This window comes from Pituophis catenifer, unplaced genomic scaffold (assembly GCF_029215685.1).
Source record: "Pituophis catenifer annectens isolate HBS135680 unplaced genomic scaffold, rPitCat1.0.hap2 SCAF_3, whole genome shotgun sequence".
NCBI classification, from domain to species: Eukaryota; Metazoa; Chordata; class Lepidosauria; order Squamata; family Colubridae; genus Pituophis; species Pituophis catenifer.
Window position 1 is genome coordinate 109,016,297 of NW_027256883.1, and position 21,003 is coordinate 109,037,299.

Genomic DNA, 21,003 nt, shown 5'->3' on the forward strand with positions numbered 1-21,003 from the left:
ATGAAAGAAAAAAAAAAGAGGAAAGAAAAATGAGTTGAAGGACTAATAAAGGCTTACTTCAGAAAGCTCTAACTTCTGTTAGTTGAAAAGATAACTATGAGCACCAATCAATTATAGCATTCTTGTGTCAGTTTTCAAATTCAAAATATAAACTGACATAATTCTTAAAGGGACCTTTTTCTAGACTCTTAAGTGATGCTTAATTCAAAATATCTAGACCATTATGTACCTCTGACTGTCTTATCCTTCAGGTCAACTCCATATTTTGCCAGGGATTGGATAACGTCATTCTGACCAACCATACAAGTTGTAAATAGTAGGTTTCTCCCTAGAATATCCTTTTCCATTAAAAACTTATTGGCTTTTTCATGATCAGGATCCTCGGAGTCCTCAAAAATCTGTTGTACTTCTTCCATATCACCCCTTAAAGCAGCCCTCAGGAGAGGATTAAAATGTTCTGGTTCCTCTTGAGGTCCCAAATCCTCATGCTCATTTGTTGTTGAAGCCGCTGTTTCTTCAAAGGGTTCCATTTTCACAAGATTAGCTTAATTTAAAAAAATAAAATATTTTAAAGAACAGATTGGGATATGGTTTGTGCAGATTCAAAGCATCATCATTTCTATCTACAAAACTTCATCTTTTTATCCAAAACGTATTCTTTTTCCAGAAAAAGAAAAATTCGTTAGATCACGATACTCTTCAACAGATTATTTCTATTTTTTCTAGTCAACATTGTTTTCAACCGTGTTTTTGAAATTACAGAGTGCAGAATCATTATATTATACAGTACACTAATCAGTAAAAAAAAACTTGATCAAAACGATGGCATGAATGGGCATGATCTTTACCAGCATTAGAATCCTGACCCCACTCAAAAGCAACCTCGCTGTGGGTCCCGAGTCCCCCGATATTTCCTGGCTGCTGGGAGGGAAAAAAAACCCAGTAACCCCGTCGCCATAGAAACCCCTCAGCTTGGTTGTGGCCGGAACGCTTGAAACGACACCTGAAGTTCTTGCACGGAAAACTAAGGCCGAAGGATTACTTCCGGCGGGTGAAATCTGGTGGGGTGGAGTGCTGCCTACTGGCAGTTTCCGGCACCAGTGGGAACTGTGGGAATGATTGCGGCTGTGGCAGTCGGGAAGGTCCTGCGTTCCTCCCACCCTCTACAAGATACTGTGCAGAGCCCATGCCGATAGATGGCATTTCCTTGCAACGGCTTCTGGGCTCGCCGCCGCTGAAATTCAGAATAAGCTCCATTATCTTCCACCCGGGAGGTCAGTTTCCAGGGTTGGCAATGCTTGTGGTCGCGGACAGTTGGGTCAGGGGAGGCTGTAAAAGAATCCGTGGGGAGAAAAGGGCATGGAAAAGGTCTTTTGGGGGCGAGACCTTGGGCTGAAGGGCATGCTGAAGTGTACCACTAGAAACACCCAGGAAAAATAAATCAGATCCACCTAATCTGCAGTTCCTCCCCCCTCGCCCCCAATACGTACCGGGCAGCTGCCTTGTTTTCAAGGTACCTCAAGCAGGATCGGGAGATCTCCGAAATGAAGTGGTGTTTAAATTTCCTAAATAAATCGTGTCGTTGGTCATCTTCCGGGGAAACAGCATTGGTTACATACCACTTTGAAAAGAAAATCTCTGCTTAGTTCCTGTAACCTATTAGCTATCATCAGTAGAGCTCCATGTTTATGCCTTCACCAACCATGTGAAGATAATGGCCACACCCCATATCTTGTTAAAGGTCTTTTTGAGGGGATGGAAAAAGTAAAAGTGAATGAACTTCTAATGAAGTTTAGAGGGTTCATACAAGGAGGAATACTGGACAGGTGCCTAAATTGCTGGTGAGGGATTGTGGGGGAGGGAATGAATGTTATTGCATGATCAATATCTGGCAGAGAGACTCCAACTGTCATCACAGATCTTTTGGATCAAAAGCAGGCTTTGAGACTCATTCATTTTGAGTTGGTAAATACATCTACCTTCTTTATCAACTGTCCAGTCTGTTATGTTCATTGATTTAGATAGCCCTTGTATGTGCTTTACTCTCTGAAACTAAGGAGAATATTCAGTGTCATCTTTTGAAAGTGTTCTGTGGTATCAAACTATTCTAGGTTAACAAAGATTTATTTCAATGCAGACAACAAGAACAATGATGGGGTTTTTAGAGGAACCATTTCACTTTCTTTGCATTTTATTTTTAGGCATCTGGATGTCATCAACCTTGCTGTTCTCAGTGGATAAAATGAGTTGAAGGCAAGGATTATCGATTATTAAGCTTCTATTGTACCTCTATTTTATCACAGGGTGAGTGACTAATCTTGCTTTTTTAATTTCAAATGTATTCATATAATGACAACTGAACAAATGTTTGTTTTGTATGCAGGAATAAGCATACATTTTTATTTTAGAAGACAGTGCTGAAGTCTGGCCAGTTGTTTATACGCAGTCCAGTGTATGTTCATCAGATTTATCTTATATAAAATAAAGCTAGAATTAAACATAGATTTAGTATGGTTATAGTAATGGCAGAATCAGTTTGGAAAAGGATATGAATAGGTAGAAATTGTTAATAATCCTTATCTTAGAATTTATTTTGTGGCGCATAATCTGATCATTTCTTAAATACGTAACAAACTATTTTAGTTGCCTTTTTGTTAAATAGTTTTGTTTTTATTCTTTGTCCAGGATCAGCAATAATTTAAAGACTTCTCTTTGCAGTGCATGGACACAAAACCAATGCGCAGGTAATTAAAATACTTAAGTAAGTAGATTGAATTGTGACATGATCATACTAAATTATGATTTATAATCAATGTATAGAATCTAGATAAGGGTTGGACTAGATGACCTACAAGGTCCCTTCCAACTTTGTTAATCTGTATCTATCTATTGGACAACAGTTCTTTAAAACTTTCCATTTGTCCTCTTTTATTATTATTATTATTATTTTCCTCTGAGAACAGTGGTCTACTACAGTTGCCACTGTATTTTGGAAAGACAGATTGATGCAGAAGTGAGTGATCCACAACCTCTCATGACTTTTGAATCACAACTGTCAGTATCTCTCACAGTTGGTCATGCCTTTTGAGACTGCTGAAGCATTATTAAGTTGCCTATCCCCATTTAAATGCTTCAGTGCATCTCTATAAATTTAAATTTTGTGTCTGTGTTATTTTAAGAGTTGGCAGCATTTGGTCAATCTTGTTTGATTTTAGAACCTAATAAATTAAGCCTGGTTAGTACTCGGAAAGGAGATCATCTGGGAATTCCTGGACCATAAACTAGACTGGGAACTAAAATGCTGGAATAATACAATGGTAAATTATTCTTATACTGGGAAATATCCATGAAGGTTTGCTTTAAGGGTTGGTCTGTACTAATTCCTACCTATCTATCTGCATCATAATAATATTAATTAGTTTAACTTACAGCTATTTACTTGCCTTTCATGTACAATAATAATCACCATCATTTAATTAGTAATCTGATCTAAGTAGTTACTGAGATTAAAACTTGCAACAGCTATCTAAAATAGGATAATGGATAAGATATAGAAAACATATTTAAATAAAGCTTTCCTGCTTTACCTTCTGGATGGCTGATTCAACAAGATTTACTTTGACTTCTGGTATCAGAAAAACCAAGTGTCAGGGTCACACATTGAAAAAAGCTGCAATATATTTAGCTTTGGGATGCATGTAAACATTGCCACTGTATACTGTTCAATAAACCATGGATACATCTTGACTTTTATCCCCTTATCCATATCTTTTTGTACTATGATATACATAGGATGTTCAGGAAAAAATTACTTCGCTTTTTACAGAAAATTTAGAGAGAGCACTAAAACTGTGGCATCTTTAGTTTCTTTTTTTTGACCATTTTACTTTGGATTTATATTTTTTCTTACTTTTTTTCTAAGTTTAGATGTCATAAATAGATTTTTTAAAATCAAATTCTACTTTTTCAAATTATAAACATACAAATCGGAAAACAAATATTTTAACTGAAATCTAAGCAGCGTCCCCAAACAGCAGTTTATCATCTGCTCAATTTAATGATGACAACTCAAGCACTTTCTGACATGTTATTAGATATAGTACATAATGTTGAACAAATTGTCTATATGTCCTGTAGATAAGGTATCAATGTATCTTATTTTCAAGTAATTCTACAAGTATTGAAAATAATGTGAAATAATTATAAAACAGTCCCCTGATTCTCTCCCATTGTGTTGGATTCTATGTTAAAAAAGGAAATTGAATAATTAAAATATACATCTCATCCCTAATTATAAATATATTTCGGGGATTTTGAATATCTTGAAAAAAACTAGCAGTTTTTAAAAAAGAATTCTTATAACCCAAATTGTTCATAGTTTCTGTTTGGCTTTTTAATGTTTTCACATAGCTTTTGCTATTTGGATTCTGCAAGAAAATCTGATATTACATCCATTTTATTTTGAATATTTTCTTAGAAATTTGTTCAGTCCAAATCTTATATTTCCTTATTAAAGTATTTCCAGCTATAATAGGTACACTTTCCCTTTTAATAAAGAGCTACATTACTGTTTTTTCCATTGTTGAATGACTTCTATCAAAAACCTGTCAAGATGAAGTTTCTTATGACGCTTTTATTTCCTTCCCTTTATAGTTTAATAAATGCTTGTCCACTTCATGTTTTTGGTGTAATGTTTTCCATCCAATGGTCTCACTGCTTTGTTACTTTATTAGGTGTACTAGTAATCGAGCAGCTGAAACCGGAATGGATGTAACAAGCCGTTGCACTCTTGGAGATCCCAACAAACTACCAGAAGGAGTGCCACAACCTGCTCGCATGCCTTACATCTCAGACAAGCACCCTCGCCAAACATTGGAGGTTATCAATTTGTTGCGTAAGCACCGGGAGCTGTGTGATGTGGTCCTGGTTGTGGGGGCCAAAAAGATCTATGCCCATCGAGTCATCTTATCAGCCTGCAGTCCCTACTTCCGAGCTATGTTCACAGGAGAACTTGCAGAGAGCCGGCAGACTGAGGTGGTGATCAGAGACATTGATGAAAGGGCCATGGAACTGCTTATTGACTTTGCATATACTTCCCAAATTACGGTAGAAGAGGGCAATGTTCAGACCTTACTGCCAGCTGCTTGCCTTCTCCAACTAGCTGAGATCCAAGAAGCCTGCTGTGAGTTTCTGAAAAGACAGTTGGATCCTTCCAACTGCCTTGGCATTCGAGCGTTTGCTGATACTCATTCTTGCCGTGAACTTCTTAGAATTGCTGATAAATTCACTCAGCATAACTTTCAAGAGGTGAGTAACCCTATAATTAAAATCTGGTCAATATAAGCAAGTAGCAACATGAACTGTACCAAAGTAGATGAAGATTCATTGTTTTTGAACAGTCCTCAGCATTAAACAAAACAAAACAAAACCAACTTCCGTTCAATTACAAGTTTCATCCAGCAAAAATAGATATGAGCTAAAATCCTTATTCCACATACTGTTAGCAAGAGTTTTTCATGTAGAGATTCTATGGGTTCCTTTATTTTTCCTTATTTTCTTTATTTTTAGCTACTTAATCTGTAATACAATTATATTACTTTATTATGGGTGAATACTGAAATTTGCTTCATATATTTTAAAACATTCGGCTGTATCTTATTTGTTGAATCTGATTAATGTTTGAACTTTTTTACTTTAATTGAAAGGAAATGTGATAATTGCTCAAAATGAGTATGACATAATAGTACTGGATGTCTTTGCATCACAATTTTTTTTTATCTAAGTTGTACTGTATTCTGCCTAAACCAAACCTTAAAACTACATGCATCTTGCAAGTCTAAATTTTTAAACATTCTCATATTATGATAAACCTGTTTTTCTTTTTGATATTCCTCACTATAAATGTCATAAATGTTTTGGAGCAGAACAAATGTATTTTGACTGAGAACAATTATAGATTTTTAGTTTGGGGGAGTTCCTCAATTTTTATTAACTTGAGAATGAGAGTTATGTAGAATTACAGTTAATAGAGTACTACACTGAGAATACAGAAGAGAATACTTGCTAAAATACTATATTTTGATAGAATCTAATAGTACTGTACTACCAAGTGAAAGTATTATTCTTAGAATGATAATTTTACAATCATAAGGAAACATTGCTCTGGGCCATATGTAGCTGAATTTCAGCATTGGTAGTTGTTATCTTATGACTTTTTGTATTATTTCATAATCCTAACAGTATTATTTCTGTTAATTAATTATTAATAATCATTTGTTATTATTAATAAATTGAAATGGATTACTTTTCACAGTGCGTTTCTTATACATAGTTAATGCAGCATGCTGTGTGGTGATCTATGAAGTGAATAATGGAAATAATGGAAATATTCATAATCTTTATAAAATAATTTATCTTCATGTTTAGATTAGCTCATTGGGAAAAGATTATATCCATGTATAAAATACAGGTATAACTGGGACCCAGTCAGCCAAATGAAATTGTGATCCTGCAAATTCTGAATTGGCAGGGACACTACTTTTACAAGTCATATGGTGTTCACATGAAAAATTATTTTTGTTTCAACTCTTCGATGTATTATATGAGAAAAAGAGATACTTGAATAAAATGTTAACAGAATTCTTAGAATAAACTGATTTGAAATCTATAATTTGCTCAGTAAACAATAGAACTTTATAAAAGGAATTGAATCACGGAATGTAAAGGAAGGGATCTTGGAGATAATCTTGTCCAGTACAGGAATTTGCGATCCTGGCATTCCCAACAAATGATCATCCAGCCTGTATTGAAACAACTCAGATGAAAGATACTTTGCTGCCACAGCTGCAGAAAAAGCTATCTACTTGAATGTTTTATTATTTATTTAAGATGTTTACATATACCCTTCACCAAGAAATCCTAAAATGTTCACAATTACTAATTAGAATACAATGTTTTATTTTTTAAAAATTTAATCCCATGGAATTTCTGTGTTACAAGATCAGCTGGATCTTTAAAAAGATAAAAGTAAGGATTTCCCCATTTGCTAAATGCATTCGGCTTTTGGAAGAGGAGCAAGGCAATCTCAATCCTCTCAGTAAAACTCCAAATATGGTTTTATTATTAAAACTATTATATGTCTTATGTTAAGTGATTTTATCCTACTTGCCTGGGAACCTAGGGTTTAGAGTGTGTGAAGGTCTGTACAATTGTTATATTTTGTACTGTTGCTTCTCAAAAGCAGTCCAAAAAAGAGATTTCAGAAAGTTCCTTCAATTGACCTGATTCCAATGGGGCAAGATAATATCTTTTTTCTTAGTTATGTATGTTATAGCAATGTTATGGATTCTCTTCTATCTTTGGAAAAAGTTGTTTTCCACTGAGGGCCTAGAGGGAATGCATATGTACGTGTTTGCAACTTGTCAGGAGCTTGTATTTCGCACTTTAGTGCTTGGCAGCTTTTGCAGTCTGAGTCCCTCTGAGGTGCACAGCCCCTGTGTGTATATTTAGAGAAAGCAAATGAAAAGGAGGTGGGATAAAGTGAGTCCATCTTGTAACCCTGGGGCACTCTGTCTTTGACAGAAACTAAGATCAAAAGGTTTTTAATATTTGCCTACAATGCATTGAGTAATTTTGCTTGAGGCTCTCTGTACTTTTTTTTGTCCATATTACAAATGTAATTTCTTTATTGAAATGATTTATTCTCTCAATAGCATTTTGGGTTGTCATTATTTCCTGATTACAAATGGAGAAACAGAGACCTATGGGGACAACTCTATAAAGGCCACTTTTAAGCCATAAATGGCAAACATCTTAATTAATGCTTCTGGAATCAAAGCAAATGATTCTGTTTAATGACCCATACTGATTTTGAACTTAGATAATTTATATTGATGGCTTAATGTAAATAACATATTTCTTATATAAAATTTATTGTATGTAAAAATGGTGCTTTAGATATATTATAAAATGCCTAAGCTGAAATATGCAAAAGCTAAAGTTGCCGAAATACTTTCTTCAACAGAACTTCTGAATTTCCAAATGGCTCTGCTTACTTTAAAATCTTATCTTATTATAGGTGATGGAAAGTGAAGAATTCATGCTGCTTCCAGCCAATCAGCTTATTGACATCATTTCCAGTGATGAACTCAATGTCCGGAGTGAAGAACAAGTGTTTAATGCAGTAATGGCTTGGGTCAAATACAGCATTCAAGAAAGGCGCCCGCAGCTTCCTCAGGTACACTCCAAATATATTTCTTACATGATTGCACATATCCAAATATGCTATTTTGCAGGATATTCATTTCTTTGTTACTTATTTGCAGTGCTGTTGTTTGTTAAGATGAACAAAACAAGAGTTGGTTGTTTGAAAATGTATCAGAATGTGAAATAGCAGTTCATTCAGCCCTACTCTCTATGAGGTGATACTCAAAGCTCTGAGGCCACATTTAATTTGATCATTGGAACTTGCTAGATCTCCCGGAATAGTAGAACATCTGATTTTTGATCCTTTGTTCTTGATTGACAGGTTTTGCAACATGTCCGCTTGCCACTGCTTAGTCCAAAGTTCTTGGTGGGCACAGTTGGCTCTGATCCCCTCATTAAAAGTGATGAAGAATGTAGGTAAGTCTTTACTAATGAGAAATATCCTACAGTTATTAATATAAAATTGTGAAGTTGCTCAGTTAAAAATTACTATGCCAGTCTATAGCACTTTTTAATATGTTTCTTTCTTAAGACTTGCTTATTAGAAAAATGTTTATCTTTGACATCTTTTCTATCAACAAATACATATGTAGACCAAAATATGCATTTCATGATTCATCTTTCAATATAAATACCATCAATATTAAAAATTATATTTCAGATTAGCAGTACTTATTTTTCCTTGGGCTGTATTTTAATTTATTTGTAGGGATTTAGTAGATGAAGCTAAGAACTACTTGCTGTTGCCCCAAGAACGACCATTGATGCAGGGTCCTAGAACCCGACCACGCAAACCCATCCGTTGTGGAGAGGTGCTCTTTGCAGGTATGCATGCATGTCCATAAGTCTTACCATTTTTGTCAGTTGTGAAGAGCCTTTGCTTTTTTCTTAGATCCCAAGAAATCTTTGTGTTTTTTTTACTTGGGAAAAAATATAAAACTATGGTGAGATGAAAAATTCACAATGTGTCTTACAAAATGCAGGTTCCTCAGACAGAAATTTGAAAGTAGGATAAAAAAGAGGAAAAGCATAGCCAAAGAAGTTGTAGCAACAAAAGTAAAGGTGATCTGGCTGTGTTACCTTGAAATCCTACGATAAGAAAACATAAAAGGCAGAACAGTAGATAGAACTGATACATTTTGGAGTACACATTATTTGCTGCATATGGTTTCCTGCACTGTGGTTGATGTACCTTTTTAATTTTCTCACTTATACTCATGCACATAACTTGTTACAGCCCTACAGAGAGACGAGAATCTTCTTCTTGTCTTTCATAATGCAGAGGTCACAGGGGAATTCCCCTACTTCTACAAGTGAGGGTGGCTGGGAGGGACAGCCACCTGGTCCTGGTATACAGGCGGGAATTTATTAGTGGACAGAAACATACCAGTCAACGAGGTTGAGACATACAGTAGGTAAAAATTACCACCCTTTTGTCCCCCTGGTCACTTTTGCACTTTAAGTATGTTGGCTCCCAAGTCCTCACTGCCCTTTACTTGTTCCTGTATAGTCAGATGGAGAAAATCCACAACCACCATTCAGAATTATAACTTACTTAGATTTGTACCCACGGAATCCTGGACTTGCTCCTGCTGAGTCTTCAAGAGGTTTGTCCTATTGAAACTCCAAAGAAATATGTCCAAACAGGTTTAGAATTGGTGAAGATAAAGGGCAAAGGCAGACACCATAAGTCTATAAAAATGTCAGGGGTATGCCAAATGCAGGCTTCTCTACCTTCCTGACCTTCCGATCCTGTCAACTATGCCAGGCTGTTGTGGGAAAAATGCTCACTTAAGTAAGGAATCAAAGCATTTGCAGATAGATGCAACCAAATATTTCTTTATCTATATCCATCTTTATTTTTACAAATAACATAAAGGTAGTGAACATATCTGACACATCTTCCCCCTCCTTTCCCTACAACTCTGAGGTGAATTGGATTGAGAGAGTGACTGACCCAAAGTCACCTATGCGGCTTTCATGGCTAAGGCAGGATTTGAACTCGTGGTCTCTTACTTTCTCTATATTTTGTTTTTCTAAAGAGCCTTCATGCCTGCCTTTTCATCTGATACTTTACTAGCACCTTCAAATTGTACCCATATATTGCACATCAAGGGAAAGATAACAATCTTGTTTCTGTTACCTGTTTTTCTCTCCTCCAGGGTCATCAGACAGCTGCAGTTTGTCTGCTGGGTGTAATATGCACTTTAGAGGCATGTGCGTGTGCATTTGTGTGTGTTTATGTGTATGTATATGTATATATATAAAATATTATCTGACCCCCACACTCCATATGTCTAATTATATCCTTCTATTCTACTGTCTCCCAATTTGATTTTCTCAGTGGGTGGCTGGTGTAGTGGAGATGCAATTTCCAGTGTTGAGCGCTATGATCCTCAAACAAATGAGTGGCGGATGGTAGCTTCCATGAGCAAAAGACGTTGTGGTGTTGGAGTTAGTGTCTTGGATGATCTTCTTTATGCAGTAGGAGGACATGATGGTTCTTCCTACCTAAATAGTGTAGAAAGGTAAGTTCTTATCAAACAAAACATAAGCTCTTCAATGTGTGCTTGCTAACATTATAGCAATGATTTATTTATTTAAGGGATAAATAAATTATTTATTTAATGGAAAAGCAAGATATATATAGGAAAACCTGGCTAGAAGAAAAACATATATATATATATATATATATATATATATATATATATATATATATATATATATATATATATATATATATATATATATATATATATCTCATAGTATGAGACTTGGGAAAAACAAGCTGCACTGGTTTTCCTAGATGCCCCAAAAGCATTTGATAATTTAAATTGGAAATTCATTATCACACAATTAAAAAATATGAAATTTGGAAGAAAATTTGTAAAGATGGTGGAAAAAATTTATTCAATACAAAGAGCAAAAGTGATAATGAACAGTGACACCACAGAAAAATTTGACATAACAAAAGGGGTAAAACAAGGATGCTCGCTTTCTCCACTTCTTTTTATTCTAACTTTAGAGACACTTTTAATAAAAATTAGAAAGGATCAAGATATAAGAGGCTTAAAAATTTAAAAAGAAGAATATAAAGTCCAAGCATTTGCGGATGATTTAGTATTTATTTTAGAAGAACCATTAGAAGTGGGACCCAAATTAATTCAAAAAGTAGAAGAATTTGGCGAGGTAGCAGGGCTTAAAATTAATAAAAGTAAAACAAAAATAATAACAAAAAATCTTACAAAAAACAAGATAGGGAATTGGAAGAAAAAACAGGTATGCAAAGAGCTAAGAAAGTAAAATATTTAGGGATTTGGCTAACGGCTAAATGTTCCTCAATTAAGGAAGATAATTATGATAAGCTACTACAACAAATAAAAAAAGACTTAGAAAATTGGAAAAATCTTCCACTGGAAGGATTGCATCTATTAAAATGAACATACTACCAAGAGTACTATTTCTATTCCAAGTGACACCAATAAAACCAGGGAAAACTTGAAGATTTAAACAAATTAACATTTGGCAAGGAAAAAAAATCAAGGATTAAGTTGAAAACTATTACAGGATAGCGAAGAGAAAGGAGGCTTCACACTTCCAGATTGGGAATTGTATTATCAGGCAAGAGCGTTAACATGAGTCAAAGATTGGATTGAACTAAAAAATAAGAGGATCTTAACACTAGAATGGCATGACCTACAACTAGGGTGGCATGCATTTTTATGGGATGGGAAGAAAAGCTATTTTCAAAGACACCTCATTAGGAATGCCTTATTACAGGTCTGGCAAAAAATAAAAAAAACCCACTATACCAAAATACAAACTGGTTATCCACAATGGAAGTGCTGAAATGCCCAAAACTAACAGATATAGACAAATTAATAAGGTACAAGGATCTAATAAATGAACAAGGGTATTTGAAAACTAGACAAGAATTAAAAGATCAGGGTATAGATACAAATTGGTGGACATATACGCAAATCCAGTCCAAGCTCCTGTTTTGTGCGGGTCCTCAGGACTCGAATCTCTCATCTTTTCTATTTAACCTCTTTATGAGGCTATTGGGTGAATTTATCTAGTGGCATGGGATTGGCTGTCACCATTATGTGGATAATACCAGTTGTGTATCACAACTCCAGGCCAAACAAGTGATGTCTATGTCCTGGCATCTGGACTGTTAAAGTCTGGATAAAAGTTTCAGTTTCAGCCATAGGAAGACTTTTTAAGATCATTATGCTAATTACTAATTATATTCCAATACATTACTTAATAGATGCAGTGTAGACATTATCTTCATGTGGCTTTTGTATTATTATTAAAATGGCTCAGAATTTTTCTTCCCTTTCAAAAAAATTATATAGTCAACATATGACCAAAATTGAGCCCAAAATTTCTTTTGCTAAGTAAGACAGTTGTTAAGTGAATTTTGCTCCATTTTAGGACATTTTTGCCACAATTGTTAAGTGAATCATTGCAGTTAAGTTATTAACATGGTTGTTAAGTGAATCTGGCTTCCCCATTGATTTGGCTTGTCAGAAGGTCGCAAAAGATGATCACATCTGCAACCATCATAAATAAGAAACAATTGCTAAGCATCTGAATTTCGATCATGTGACCATGGGGATGCTGCAATGGTCAGAAGTATGAAAAATGGTCATAAATCACCTTTTTCAGTGCCATTGTAAATGAACTGTTGTAAATTAAGAACTATCTGTATAGGGATTTTTGATTTCTTTGAAGGTAGTAATAGGCAGTCTTTGCACCGTAGAATACCTTCAGGCTGTGCAGTTTCATCTTATGTTGACAAAGGGAACTGTACAAAACCCTTCATGTAATCCCAAAATTTTGCTTTGTAAAACAGTAGAGAACAAGCCAAAAAAACAAATTCAGATCTCACCATGAAAAAGTAAAATCAGAAAATTGTAACTTGGATCATCATATACACATATAAATACAGCTTGGTTAACAGATTTCTCCACCTCTGTGGTTGCATTGATACAATATTCAGTTAAAAAATATAAGCAACCTTAGGATCAACTACAAATTAGCATTAAAAGTAGCAGTTTAAATTCAACACATAAGGCGGACCATATCTTAAAAATCATGAGCAATCCAGCGAGAATTAAGCATGTATCAGGTAATGAAGGTTTTCAAAAGAAACGAAAACAAGAATTTCACCTCCTTCCTCTCTTCTCCCTCTTCTGGAGTGAATCAGTTATTTATTCTGAACAGAAATGCTACTCTGAACATAGTTTTGTTTTTACTCCAGTATTTAATCTCAATCCAGGTGAACTCTGTTAACAATATAGATGGAAAATAGAAGTTTCAAAAGAAGAAAATTCAGAACTCATAAGAAAAAGAGCGAGAACTTACAAGATGATTACCATGAAGAATATATCTTTCTTTTCCAGATATGATCCAAAAACCAATCAGTGGAGCAGCGATGTGGCACCTACCAGCACTTGCAGAACCAGTGTTGGAGTGGCTGTACTTGGTGGATATCTGTATGCTGTAGGTGGTCAGGATGGTGTTTCCTGTCTCAACATCGTTGAAAGGTATTTTAAAAATCATCTTGGAAAAAGAGTTGCTTCAGGAAGATAGCAGAATTATTTTTACTGGCAGTGAGATGTTTCCTTCTTTTTGTTTCAGATACGATCCAAAAGAAAACAAATGGACTCGTGTCGCTTCCATGAGTACTAGGCGACTTGGAGTGGCTGTGGCTGTGTTAGGGGGTTTCCTGTATGCTGTTGGAGGTTCTGATGGGACATCACCTCTGAACACAGGTATTTCCCATAGACGCTTCATTTACTTTCATACCTTCGTTGCTCAGGGACATTGAACAATGAAAAAATTGTTATTGGTGTTATTGAGAAAAAAATGAGCATGTAACACAGCAGAAAATATTTTTTTTTTACCAAGTAGTTATACCTCATTAATTCTTCATTAAGTAGATCAGTTGTCTCTGATAGACGGATTTCCCAGATAAATCAATTGAGAGTTTTGATTAAAAGTGATTAACAGTTCCTCAGGATTAAAAAGTTTATGTAGGATACAATTAAATAGAACCAGTATTTTAGTTAGTATATCTCCAGATTTGAGAAATAATATGTACAAACTGCTACTTTTTAAATACACTTCTGTGTTGCTTGAAACATCTGATGGGCTACCAATATACAGTAAACTGAATACTGAATTAGATTACCGTATTTATCAGCGTATAACGCGCACTGGCGTATAACACGCACCTTAATTTTAAGAGGGAAGTTTCAGGAAAAAAAGTAAATTTTAAATAAAGAACTTTGAAGCATAACAAATGTAAAAGCAGCTGTGCTAGACCCAAAATGGCCCCTGCAACAAGCAGGAACCTCACAGCCACAAAAAGCCCCAAAAACCAACTTTCACACTTTACACACACAAAATTCCACATACAGCTTTGTGAGATTTTGTGTGTTTGTGTAGTTAGAGTGAAACACTACAGAAACACTCTAAATCTCAGAAAGCTGCACAAATATTATTTTATTTTATTTTTATTTTTATATAAAAGCAGCTAAATTTAAAACTTCCTAAACTTTAAATGGCTGTCTAAAAAAAGAATAACTAAAAAAACCCCCAATTAACTATTTTTTTTAAAGCTCCCAAAGGGGAAAAAAACTTACCCAACAGAACAGGGGTCTCCAATCTTGGCAACTTTAAGACTTGTGGACTTCAACTCCCAGAATTCCTAAGTCAAGGCAGGCAGGCAGAAAGAGCTGCTCACCGATGAGCTTGATTGCAGGCAGGGATATTCAGTTGATTGCTGATGCATGGATTGCTATCGTCATGCAATCAGCAACTAAGATAAGGAAGCCAAAGGCTGGGCGAGGGGGGGGGGGGAGAAAAAAAGAAACTTTTTTCCTTTTACATGGCTCTGGCGATCCTGATCCTGAGTTGCCTGATTAGCAGGCAATTCAGCTGGGATGTCAGAGCTTGGCTGCTCAGAGCCATTTAAAAGGGAAAAAAGCCTCTGATGATCGCGGGGCTCAGCTGGGCATGGGGGGCGGGGGCAGGGATTTTTGCTACCGGTTTTCCAAACTGCCCGCCGCCATCACTACCTACTCGCCCGAGCCGGTCCGAACTGGGAGCATTTCACCCCTGCCCAAGACCCCAACATACCCCAGGCTATCTCCGACAGTGTCTCAGGTGCTGTAAACTCGCCATTCGTTCTTTTTACAGTATTTTTTAATACATATCGGCGTATAACGCGCACATGCGATTTCCACATTATTTTCAAGATGAAAAAGTGCGCGTTATACGCCGATAAATATGGTAGTTTATAGTTTGATAATTACCAATATCTCATGTTCTGATTATTCTTTTGTTACAGCTGTTGATACGGGGGAGGGGGGATTTAGACTGTGTTTTGCTATTGTTAGATGCCTTTATTGTTTGACCAGTATCATAAAAACCATCCACAGTGGAACGCTACAATCCCCAGGAGAATCGCTGGCATACAATTGCACCTATGGGCACTCGACGTAAGCACCTAGGCTGTGCCGTGTATCAAGATATGATCTACGCTGTGGGAGGCAGAGATGATACTACTGAACTTAGCAGTGCTGAGCGATATAATCCCAGAACTAACCAGTGGTCTCCTGTAGTAGCTATGACATCACGCCGTAGTGGGGTAAGGTCTTTGATTGGTTGACTACTATTTCTCCATATGTTCCATGATTAGACTGCTGAGTATTAAGAGACCAATTTAATAGGAGTACAAAAGTTGCAATTAAAAACTTAGAATTTGGAAAAGGAAAAGGTAGCACGGTATTGGTAGTCTTCTTTGTGGAAATGTGTTTGTTTTGTGCATAGACATTACAGCTGAATGAACTTAGAACCCTGGCTCCATGTTGATACATACTATAATGATTATTTATAAAGTATCAGATTACACAATATAAGATCATTTTTAATGGAAGATCTTTAGATACTGTATGTATTTAAATGAAACTTAGGCACATAAAATGATCTGTGCAAAGTTACTATTCCAAGTGTTTTACGTGTGCATAAAAATAATTACAGGTGGTCCTTGACCTATGACCATTGGTTCAGTGACCATTCAAAGTTACAATATTACTGAATGAATGGTGGTTATAACCACTTCATGGAAATCCGACCATCCTAGCACCTCTGCAATCATGTGAATGGAGTCTAGATACTTGACAACTTTTGTACTTTTGAGTGGTTGTCAGGTACCCTGCAATCAGGCATTACTGTTTGCAATCTTCCCTGCCATCTTCTCTAAAAAGTCAATTAGAAAGCCAGCAGGAAAGGTTGCAAGTCACTGGGCTAAGTCTCCCCCACCTGTCTCTCTGCATTTGTGCCATGCCAACCATTTGGGCACCCTTGTGGACCCTCCCCAATGCTTGCTGGACCTCCTCACACTATTGCACACCCAACCTGCACCTCCTATTTTCTGACTTCCTTGCACACCTCCCCAATCCATGCTGTCTCATGTACTCTTTCACCTTTTCCAACCATGACTCTCACACATACCTTTGCACCCTCCCCAATCAGTGCCTACTGTGCTCAAGTGCGCACCTCTTGCACATCCCCTTATGCAGCCTGCTTGACCTGCACCATGTCCTTCATGCATCCTAATACCCTGTCAGTTCCTCTCCCACACAGGAGCAACCACTTATCTCCTAGTCTGCCAACCTGGAACTTGCAACTTCCTGCCTCCTTTTCCATTGACTTTGGTTGTGGGAAGCCAGCAAGTTTGCCTTATCTAATGACCGTAGGATTCAGTTAATATTGGCAATGGGACTGCAGGAATTGCCGTCACTACAGTTGCAGTTTAGAACACTGAACATCAAAAAATTGTACTGCAGCATTCTTGCTTATGTAATTAACAGAAATATTTTATTTACCTACATCCTACTTTTATTATTTTAATAACTCAAGGTAGCAAACATTATTAATATTTCTTCTTCCTCCCATTTCCCCCATAACTCCATGAAGTGAGTTAGACTGAGAGTGACTGACCTAACCATTAGACCAGACTTAACCACTAGACTAGACTTAATTATCTCATAGGTTGGACTTGCTGTAGTGAACGGACAACTAATGGCCGTGGGAGGCTTTGATGGCACAACATACTTGAAGACTATTGAGGTATTTGATCCTGATGCCAACACATGGAGGTAAACTACAAAAGTTATAAGTGATAAAGGCATAAATCACACTGTATTTATTTCAACATGTTATCCCTCTGATTATATAATCAGCCCTTGAAAATAATGGGTTAGTTCACAAACAAGTTATAATCTATGGCAGGGATCTCCAACTGTTCTTTGCGGATCAGTGGGGGAGAGGAGATGGTTCCGCACAAGCACTGGGCGTGTGTAGCTCCATTTACCTGAGCAGCAGGTACACGCACCCACTGCTCGCACAAAAGGAGTTTCGCACGTGAGTGCCTGCCACTCATGCAAATGGAGCTTCCTATACAAGCACACTTGCCCAACACTTGTGTAGCCCAGTTCTGAACAGGCTGCAGCCCAATACCTGGCCGTGGCCCATGGGTTGAGGACTCCTGATCTACCATATGAAGTACAAGATATAATAAGTGATTTCACACATTATACTAAACCATAGTATAATTCAATTCTAAACATGATGGTGTGGCATAATGTCTGTACAAAGCACCCACTGTGGGTATAAGGGCAGGAGCAATACACATACACTCTCAGAATTCATGATCTGTGATTTCTGAAATGGAAGTGAGTTTGATTAAAGTAGTGTAAATGTGCACAGTTAATACCAGAGGAACTCCACAAAGGTATCTATTATCTTCCAAAATTATTTATTCTTACGTGGAATAAATTATAGAATTATATCAGTTGTGAAATTCAGCTTTACTTAATGCCCAAACTGAGCTATTCTGGGAATTCTAATTTCTTTAAAGGTTTAGTCATTTGTCTTATTGCAGATAGGACATTTGCAGATATTGAAGATTTTACCTTAAATAAAATGTGTAGAAAGATCTGACACAGATTACCTTTAACTTGGTATATGCAAGGTACATTCATTCTAAGTTTAAAAATATTCTGCTAATCAAATTATATGAGGAAAAACTGAGAACATGCAAGAGATGTTAGTAGCTTACTAATTGCATTTTAGCACATATGAGCATGAATGTTACTTTTTTCTTAGCTTATTCCCAATTTGTTTTTACCTTTTCCCAAGCTTAACTAATTCAGAGGTGCAAGAAAATAACTTCTTAAAAAAGGAATGCAAACCTTCAATTTATCAAACATATTGACAATTTAGTTTGTTCAACAAACCTTGATTAGTCATGGCTTAACATGTGTTGCAATCACAATGTATAGAAAAAAAATCATGTATGTTTTGATGAATTAATAAGGTTTAATCAATAATGGATCTTCTAAAATAATAGTTTAAAAATTGGAAAAATGAAAGCTTATGCTAAAAATTTTCTTATTCACCATTGCATTTCATATTTTATGGTTTTAATACATTTTTATTATTGCAGTGTTTCATTCAGATTTTAATCATTTAATTCATCATAGTGAATAATTCATAAGTGAATAAAATTAGAATTAAAAGCATAACGTTTGTGACAATATGATGAAAAACCTTCTCATGAACTTCTTACACAAGCTTGTTGACTTATAAGCATTATGTAAATTTGCATGCATTGAATATAAATGACTGAGTGTCTCATTTTCTAAATCAATTGTATCAGTTTTAGACTTTTCAGCAGTCTTATCTCTGATTCTTATACGTTTTGTTATAAGAAGCATACCATTTCTTCTGCAGGCTGTATGGAGGAATGAACTATCGTCGACTTGGAGGAGGTGTGGGGGTTATCAAAATGACACACTGTGAATCCCATATATGGTAAAAAGCCAAAGGGAAAAATTTGCTTGTTTCCTCATTCCAACTGAAACATTAGTGTTAGGTAACTTAAGAGACTTTCAAGACTCTAGTAAAATGAGATCACTTATGTTCTTGCTGTGCCTCTTCCTTTGGAACTGTAGTGGATATTCAAACGTTTGCTCTCTTCTCTGCTACAATTAAGGAAGAACATGCTACCCAACTGCAGAAAACTCTCTGGAACAGTAATTTCCTTGTCTTTATCTTCCTACCCTAATATAATCTTTCTGCTGGAACTGGAATTCACTGTTACTCCAAGCATTGTCTAAGATCCCAGATATATGTGAGTTCTTTCAGAGAGGTGAACCTGTGTGAAGAAGTGATAAGCTGTAAGAGAGCAATGTTTCTATAAACATCATTTTCCTTATTTAGAAAGTATAATAAAGCCAGATGCTTCTCTGCATCTGCCTTGTTGTAAAGAAAATGGCATTCAACCTACTCATTTCAGCAGGATGAGTGATACATTTTGCTTAAAACATATTGTACTGAGAGTATTGGACAGTTTTCTTAAAACTGAGACTTACTCCATTTTATTCATTACACACACACACACACAAAGCACAGAGCTATTAAATAAGGACATCAGTGTTACTCAGTAACAAGAACAAAGTATTGCAAATTGATGATCTAGTAATTTGAACAAGAAATAGAAATACGGAAGTTTTAGCACAATTTATTAGATGGTTTCCACGAAACTAAACAGAAGCAATTCAGAAACCCAGATCTACTTTTATTTAGTGCTGTTAATTTTATTGAAATGAGTGCGAACCTTAGATGCATTTCACTGTTGGCATAGTGGGAACATTTCTCTAATACACAATCACAAATCTGGACAGTAATCTTGCAGTATAGGTTAAAGAAAGGGGAAAAAGTACCCACAATAATTTATAGGAAATAAAATAAATTTCCACTTTAGCCTCAGGTACTATCCTTACTCTGCTTTAAATGTCTGGATTCCAAAGTATAAGAAGGCCAGGCTTACTATGCTTCTGAAAGAAGTTATTAGAGCATTAGGACTTTCAGTTTAGCTTTTCATATTTATCCTTAAGATGTAGTTTTATTCTGTTGGGGGTGGGGGGGGGGGTTAGACCAGTTTATGAAAATTGGATTGTAAAAATACATTTATTATAACCATGTCAGCATTGCAGCTGAATCAGGTGCAGGATATCTATGTACAGCTTATATCTGAATTGAGTGATAACAATTCTTAATTTGATACATCCTGCGACACCTTACAATTTCTTACAATTCCAAAACCTTACAAGTTCTTATAATTCCAAAAGCTGCAAAAGAATGGATAAACTGCCTTGATCTTTGTGGATTATAACCATTGGGAAAAAAACAAGAGACTCTAAAGTGTCCTGTTTCACATTTATAAGAAACAATTTTGTTTATAAATTACAGCATCTTCAATGTCTATTATATCTATTCATTGATTCGGATGGGGTGAAGAATCACAAATCAAATTTGGGGAGACATTACTTGAGATGATAAAACCTTTTACCCTAAAGGTTGGCATTCTTGTGTTTACATATTGAACATTTGCACCTTTATGAAGAAAAAGTATTCTGTAAACAATTGTTTACATATAATTTATGCTTTTTCTAGCATGTTAACTTGTATAGTGTTATTAAATAAAATCTGTGTGAGTATTCTATTCTCTCATGATTCCTGTATTTGCCAATTGATATTGTAATACTCAAAAAAAATTGTTTATTCTAGTTATGAATGCTTTTTTACATAGGTCAGTTGATATATGTACTCTCAATAAGCTTTTTGTTTATTTTCTTTTTTCATCATCTGTAGTTTATTGTAATAGACAAAAACTGCAGGAACCCTAAAAAGGATTGAAAGTTGTAAATTGTGCCC

General features: G+C 35.8%; 1 protein-coding gene across 2 annotated transcripts; it reads left to right on the top strand.

The window, feature by feature from the left end:
* The first annotated feature begins 1,126 nt into the window (after positions 1 to 1,126).
* Positions 1,127 to 20,786, top strand: KLHL20 (kelch like family member 20). Of its 2 annotated transcripts, none has more exons than XM_070940917.1 (13): positions 1,127 to 1,274; positions 2,202 to 2,304; positions 2,686 to 2,744; positions 4,734 to 5,307; positions 8,078 to 8,236; positions 8,528 to 8,622; positions 8,915 to 9,030; positions 10,550 to 10,733; positions 13,617 to 13,760; positions 13,828 to 13,988; positions 15,660 to 15,868; positions 17,275 to 17,381; positions 19,018 to 20,786. In XM_070940917.1, exons 3-13 carry the CDS (start codon positions 2,722 to 2,724, stop codon positions 19,100 to 19,102), a joined length of 1,857 nt encoding a protein of 618 aa, XP_070797018.1. In that variant the 5' UTR covers positions 1,127 to 1,274; positions 2,202 to 2,304; positions 2,686 to 2,721; the 3' UTR covers positions 19,103 to 20,786. The 2 variants fall into 2 exon arrangements, with proteins under 2 accessions (XP_070797018.1, XP_070797019.1); XM_070940918.1 differs by having other exon boundaries at positions 13,855 to 13,988.
* Positions 20,787 to 21,003: the final 217 nt, after the last annotated feature.

What these genes read in the sequence shown, in the direction of transcription:
- KLHL20 (XM_070940917.1), top strand. Translation starts at nt 2,722, where the DNA reads ATGGACACAAAACCAATGCGCAG. An exon ending in TGGAGAGGTGCTCTTTGCAG is followed by an intron (nt 9,031 to 10,549) that starts GTATGCATGCAT and finishes TGATTTTCTCAG; the next exon opens with TGGGTGGCTGGTGTAGTGGA. An exon ending in GACATCACCTCTGAACACAG is followed by an intron (nt 13,989 to 15,659) that starts GTATTTCCCATA and finishes AACCATCCACAG; the next exon opens with TGGAACGCTACAATCCCCAG.